General features: G+C 37.2%; 1 protein-coding gene across 2 annotated transcripts; it reads right to left on the bottom strand.

Annotated features, from left to right (window-relative positions):
• Nucleotides 1-2814: 2814 nt before the first annotated feature.
• Nucleotides 2815-6505, bottom strand: LOC109815330 (membrane-anchored ubiquitin-fold protein 3). Of its 2 annotated transcripts, XM_020380028.3 has the most exons (4): nucleotides 6205-6347; nucleotides 6041-6101; nucleotides 3344-3514; nucleotides 2815-3210 (listed from the first exon to the last, which is right to left on the bottom strand). In XM_020380028.3, exons 1-4 carry the CDS (start codon nucleotides 6289-6291, stop codon nucleotides 3155-3157), a joined length of 375 nt encoding a protein of 124 aa, XP_020235617.1. In that variant the 5' UTR covers nucleotides 6292-6347; the 3' UTR covers nucleotides 2815-3154. The 2 variants fall into 2 exon arrangements, with proteins under 2 accessions (XP_020235617.1, XP_020235618.1); XM_020380029.3 differs by lacking the exon at nucleotides 6041-6101 and having other exon boundaries at nucleotides 6205-6505.
• Nucleotides 6506-6831: the final 326 nt, after the last annotated feature.

Here is a 6831-nt window from a genome sequence, read left to right as displayed (position 1 = left end):
ACTTCTTGAACTGGCTGTCATATTGACTTTGACCTTGTCCTTGTGGCCACCGTTGGGTTTTACCTGTGATTTCTCGCGAACCTGGTCACGGAAAGCAAAATGTTCCTCCATCTGAATGTACCCAGCGGCACGAGCACGGAGGTCGTCCATATCGCGAGGTGCTTCACGACATAGGCTGTCGACGAACGGTCCGGGTTTGAGTGCCATGAGTATGGCGTGTAGGGCGACCTCGGGATTTAGATTCCTAATCTTTACCGAGGTGTTGGCGAATCGCTCCATGAACACCCGGAGTGGCTCGTCGTCGTTTTGTCTCAGACTAGCTAGGGCGACAGAGGTGATGTGGTGAGGTCAGCTTGTTGCATATTGTGTCGTGAACCAGCTGACCAGGGTGCCGAAGCTGTCAATGGACTCGGCTGGCAGCTGGGTGTACCAGTTGAGCGCGGCCCCTTTGAGCGAGGTTGGGAAAACCCTACACAGAATAGCATCATTGTTAGTGTAGAGGTTTACCTGCGTCGTATATAGGTCGATGTGCTCGTCTGGGTCCGTCGTGCCATCGTAGCGATCGAGGTGGAGAGGCTTCCACCCGTGAGGGAGTGGTGTCTCCATGATGCCATCTACGAAAGGGTGGCGGCGGAAGGTTGTCTGATCCCCTACGACATGAGTAGGAGCCTTGTTGTCTTCATGGGTCGGCTTGTGCGTTGGTGCATGAGACCGGTGTGAAGCAGGTCTGGGGGTTGGGCCCCTAGTTGCAGTCCGGGGCTGGGAGACTGAGTGTGTCTCTTCCCCGTGGAGGTTGCTCGCTTGAGGCTGAGGATTAGAGGGACGCCGAAGGAGTTGAGCGCGAATACGCTCGTTCTCGGCGCGCAACGCCGCCAGGTCGGCTTCATTGGCGGTCTGCATTGCCGCTAGGTCGGTTTCATGCTTGGCACGCATGTTGCGTAGATTGGCATCGTGTTGTTGCCGCATCTGTTCGACCTGGTCGATCAGTCTCCTTAATGTGGCTTCGTTATCCATGGCAGTTGAAAGTTCTGCGTCGTCTGTTGCGCGTCTACTATGGCTTCTTGTGAATACCATGAGCGTGGCCGATAAGAGCTTGTCTCGATCGGCCCCACAGTGGGCGCCAAATGTTCTTACCAGAAATCTGCTGTGGAGATGATCTGCCGAGTAAGATTAGTGAGCCTCCTTCCCTGGTACGTTGGTGTTCCAAGATGAGGGTGGTACCTGCAAAAGAGACTTCGATGCTAAAATTAGGGTTTGTGTGAATATGAGTCTCGTATAAATAATGCACGTACCTTAGTGTGAGTTAGGGTTGCTCTGGGCCTTGGGCCTAAGATAAGATATGATATGATTAGATAACGGATCTCATCTAGAGCGAGATCCCCTGAGATCGGTTATGATCTATTTAAGTGCCGATCTGACGCCACACGACGCGTGCCCGAGATCGTCTTATGTTGTGATGCCGAGCTGGGAGCTCGGCTCTGGAGTGTGGATAGTACACTAACTCACACTAAGGTACGTGCATTATTTATACGATACTCATATTCACACAAACTCTAATTTTAGCATTGGAGTCTCTTTTGCAGGTACCACCCCCATCTTGGAACACCAACATACCAGCGAAGGAGGCTCACCAATCTTACTCGGCAGATCATCTCCACAGCAGATTTCCGGTAAGAACAAATATGTATATATGGTTTTGTTTTTTTAATTTTTAATTAATTAACTATATATATATATATATATATATATATATATATATATATATATATATATACTTGTACATATTTATATTTATATTTATATATATAATTAATTAATTAATAGAATCCGCCCGTCAACTTTCTGGTCGAGGATAAAGCCACCAACATCTTTCTTTAATGCATAGTTTTTTTTTAAAAATTTATACATAAGCCACACCATGTTAACACGATGCCAACATATTTGTTTAAAAAAGCATTAGAAATAATTCTTTCAGCTTTAGAATTCATTTCAATGTAAAATACTAATTATTTTAAGAATAAAATTTAAGAATAATTTCATAGATACAGTTAATATTTTTTAATCATAGTTCATTAACATATATTTATACATGATACTAAGATAAAAATCTAATTCTGATTAGAAATCATAAAATAAATCAATCTGATCCATTTAGATCCAACATACCAAAAACAATCAAGGTCGGACTAGCTCGCTAAGAGAAAATGAGCCACAAACCTTGGCTCATCTCACTAAATAAAAGGGAAAAAAAAAGTTTGTATGTTTAATTTGAGTTATCTCCTAACATATTTTTTTCTTAAAGATCAATATAAATTAATGTATCTAAATAAAAAAAATCTTAAATTATATATAATAAAATAAATCAAATACACAATAAATTACAAATTATACATAAAATAAATCTAAAGTGACTTAATTAAATTTACATTAAAAATAATACATAAATAAAAAAAATTATTATAAAAAAAAAAAAAAAAAAAAAAAAAGATTGACAAACCAACTTGCTATTTAACCGATAGGTTGACAAATTAGATAAAGTTATCCAAGCAGGGCGAGCCAAGCAAGCTTATAAACTAAAATAACTAACTCAACTCGCCAATTTTTTATGGTCAACAAGTCAACCCATTTTACTTGCGTAATTACATTCAACAAATTAAAACCAATTCTGGTAAAATAAATTCCCCCAAGTTTAACATAATCGTTCAGACCTTACCATTCGAATGTAGAGATCCATGATGATACAAATGCAAGACAAGAATGTTGACGTATATCAATAGACTTTTGGAAAATAATGCTTGTTGTGGAAACAAGTAATGCACCAAAAACGGGTATGATCATTCCGGTAGTGAACACTGTTCAACATCCTTAGAAAATAGTGACTGAACCTCTTTTTTCTGTAATATATATTTGATATTTTGATATAGATTGCACCTAACTAACTTGATACATCAAACATCCATTTTATAAAACATGAGAAAATCATCACTGACAAGCATTGCTACACAGGAATGGCCTCCAACAACACTCCACTATGGTGGGGTTGGGACTGTTTAACAAATTATTGTCTTCCCGGCTACGCATATCCATGACCTTTGGATATCCCAGCAAACAACTAAGCAAGATCAGCAGCTTAACTCTTCATGATGATGGGTTCTCACAATATCGAACATGCACATATGTGTTTTCTGGGCATCTCATCAACTTTTTTCTCTGTTCAGGTCAACAAAACAATATTAACATTCAGTCATAATACTTGGTCCTAGTTACCTTTCGACCATTACCTAGTACATACACCTACATGGAGCTGCCCTTAGAAGCAGATACAAAATAATAGAAAATATACCTGTTTTTGCTTTGAGCAAAGATGGCTGGACCACAACATGCATGGTGATAACCCCTTTAGGAAGCTCGCCAAATGGTACTCTACACTGGCCAACTGTCTTGTTGTTCTCCAAAATTTTGCCAGCACTTATCAGTTTTATATCATTTGCTGCCTTTGGTATAATTTTCTTGTCTATGGTAACAGAAACAAAACAAAACAAAAATAATAAGGGAAAAGAATATAACACCAAAGCAACAGGAACTAGTGTAACACGAAAATAAGACAAGTACAACACAATTCATCCATAAGATAAGTCATATAACCTTGCTCAAATATATAACTGGCTACTAAAGGGCAAATCATGTAGTAAAAAGATACAGAGTTATTACTTCAAAAATGTATTGCACAGTTTTGTGACTTAATGAGAACTCAACTGAAATTGCTGACTAGTGTTAATCGTTAATACCAGAATCAGAATATCATGATACGTCTGTCCTGGTTATAAAAGAAGTTAACAGGGGGAGAAAATAACCAAAAACAAATGTTGAAGGCACCCACACAAAAGTTATCTGGTTACAGGTTCCCATCCAATTCCGACCACTCTCTTGTATCGACATTACACACCCATGCAACCAGAAAGCCTGCTCAGGTAGGTTTGCTGCTTGCACCAAGAATTAACTGAGTTCATTCTAGTTTAGATTAGCATAAGACGTACTGATTAGGAACATCCAAGAGCTAATCGTTTAATGCATATTTTTGTCATTAATATAATCCTTGTTAACAAGGCAACAGATAGAGTATATTTAAACTAATGCTGCAGAGGAACATAGGATTTTCAACTGAGTGTAACTGTGTAAGAGGGAACATGTGGAATGCGACTTTAACAAGATGTGAATTAGCTATGTCTTGGGAGGTAAATTGAGGATCATGTTATGCCACAAGAAGCATATTTAGGTATCCAGGATCAATCAAACAAATTGATACAGGGATTAATTGGGATGTCACACATAGGATTTAAGCTAACCAGATGAAATGGAGAATTTCCAAGCATAATATGTGACTGCAAAGTGCACATCAAACTCGGAGGAAACTTATTCTCTACGGGAGTGCTTCTTGGCTGATAAAGTGCCAAGTGCCAACAAGAAATGAGAATGTTGAGGTGAACAAGTGGACATACATGAAAATATAAGATTAGGAACATGTGTATCTAAGAGAAAGTTAGGAGTAGAACCTACTGAGAAAATGTGAACTGTGAAGTGAAAGGACATAAATGTAATTGCATTTAAAATCAAAGCAGATAGGACATAAGTGTCATTGAAAATTTGTGTCAGTTGGAAAATGCATGCGCTGCCAATATTTGGTAGGAAAAATGGGTAATAAAGAGAGATGTGCCACCAGAAACAGAGGCCAGACTCCTCCCCCTTATCAGTCTGCTACGTTGAAATTTGGCAGCTGCGATTAACAACTCTGGTTTTGCTACTTGATACTACTTCCGTCCCATAATAAGTAGTATCATGTTTGAAGAAAAAATAAGTTCCAAAATATGTATATATTAGCTTTTCAATGTAATATTAATTACATCTTTTCCATATATACCCCTCATAAGTGGTTATTATTTTATATCGTTTCTAATAAAAAAAATTAATCATAAGGTTAATTTTATAAAATTGTTATTTTCTTTCATTTATTTACTAGTTTTCTTGGTATGTGTAAGACAACACTTATAATTTGACAGAGGGAGTACAAGATTGTAATTAATACCACACAAAGAATCACAACCGAGAGAAAGCAACGTAAAAGGTCTCAGTAGCCAGTGATCACTATATACCTGCCCATTAAACAACCAAACCCAACCACTTGATTACAACAAAATGTAGTCAAGACAAACTTTCTTCCTGTATTAACAAACTAACAGAAGTCCAGTCAATATTCTAGCATCTCAATTTGTGGTGCTGTGCAGAGGTTTATGATAATAAGCAAACACGTGAGCATCAAAGTGCTTTTGTTTACTGTCAGCATATCCAATTCCCAAATTAAAATGCACACCCACACATGAAACTGAAATTTCCCACGAGGTCAAGGATACCAATGACACTGTGATTACATTTTAAAACCTTCAATGATCCTTCCTGAAACCCAAACTTCAAAAAAGGCTACAGAAGGGAGAGTTTTCTTCCTCTTTCCTCACGTAAACAACTTCAATTTCAGACATCACATCCACTAATTTTGCAAAAGGATAAATCTTAATTACAGTTCTTTGGTTTCATTTCATATTATTCTTCAATCAAAATTAAAATTTTACCTATGTAATATTCGTAGATGTATATTAACGATACCAGCATTAAATGTAAGAGCAAAATGCCGAAGTAAAAAACTTATTGAAAAACAACAATCACATCTAAGAAACAACCATATCTAAAAAATCGTATTTAAGTTTTGTACTTTTCAAAAAAAAAAATCATTTTTCCCCCAAAGCAAATTCATCCAACCTCAACGCAGCATGCACAGAGACCACTCCAAAACCACCAAACCACTCCACCGCTTGCCACCTCACTCGCCAAAAAGACAAAAAAAAAAAAAAATTCTCCAAACATAATCAAGCAACACAACACAGCACTTCCAACACCTTGAGAAAAGACCTCTCCATTTTTCACAAAAATAAGTAAACAAAATAAGGCCGTGTTTGGCGAACAAAATAAAAACGCAAGGGAACCTCACAGTCAGAGGAAAAGAGCAGAGCCAGTGACTCCAGGGAAGCTAAGAAGTCGGAGGCGAAGCCCTAGTAATACGGCAAAGCCAACAACAGCATCATATCATCAGAATTAAACCACTAAAAGCAGCGGCCCAACAAACAAAAAAAAAAAAAAAAAAAAAAAACAAACCTTTGGGCCAGTCGGCGAAAATCCGGTCCTTGAGCATAGCCACAGTGGAAGCCGGCGAGTAACGGAAGGGTCCAATATCGGATCCATCGTAGAGACGGAATTTGAGCTCCACCACTTCTTCTTCAGGCATCGCACTCACACTCACACTCCCAAATTCAAATTCAAATTCAAATTCAAATTCAAATCCAAATTCTGAAGAAGGTTGATATAAATGAGAACAAGAAGAAGCGAAAGAAAAATTGCCAACCAGAGAACACAAGACAAACCCTATCTCCCCACCTTCACCTTTTTATTTCTTCACTATAACGCATCAACACACTTCTTATTATACAACTTTTTTTTTTTTTAATATTAAAATCACAAACATATTCTTATTTATATTTTTTTATTAGTTAAAATTTACAAATTAAAAAAAATAATTATTAAATAGAGATGGAATTTATTTTGGTAACAAGGTCTTTAAATTATTTTTCCATTAAAAATATTGATTAATTATTATTAATTAACAAAATATTAATTAAATATATTAAATAATCTTTAGTTATTAACTTAGATAATAAAAACTAAAAACAGCACTCGTTTTACATTATCAACTAGATTATCAACATTTTCTCTCTTCTTCTTTTT

This window comes from Cajanus cajan, chromosome 4 (assembly GCF_000230855.2).
Source record: "Cajanus cajan strain Asha chromosome 4, NIPB_CcT2T_4, whole genome shotgun sequence".
Classification (NCBI taxonomy): domain Eukaryota; kingdom Viridiplantae; phylum Streptophyta; class Magnoliopsida; order Fabales; family Fabaceae; genus Cajanus; species Cajanus cajan.
This window is presented reverse-complemented; position numbering and strand designations above follow the sequence as displayed.

What these genes read in the sequence shown, in the direction of transcription:
- LOC109815330 (XM_020380028.3), bottom strand. Translation starts at nt 6,291, where the DNA reads ATGGATCCGATATTGGACCCTTCCGTTACTCGCCGGCTTCCACTGTGG. An exon ending in TCTGCTCTTTTCCTCTGACT is followed by an intron (nt 3,515 to 6,040) that starts GTGAGGTTCCCT and finishes CTGTTACCATAG; the next exon opens with ACAAGAAAATTATACCAAAG. An exon ending in TTTGCTCAAAGCAAAAACAG is followed by an intron (nt 3,211 to 3,343) that starts GTATATTTTCTA and finishes TGACCTGAACAG; the next exon opens with AGAAAAAAGTTGATGAGATG.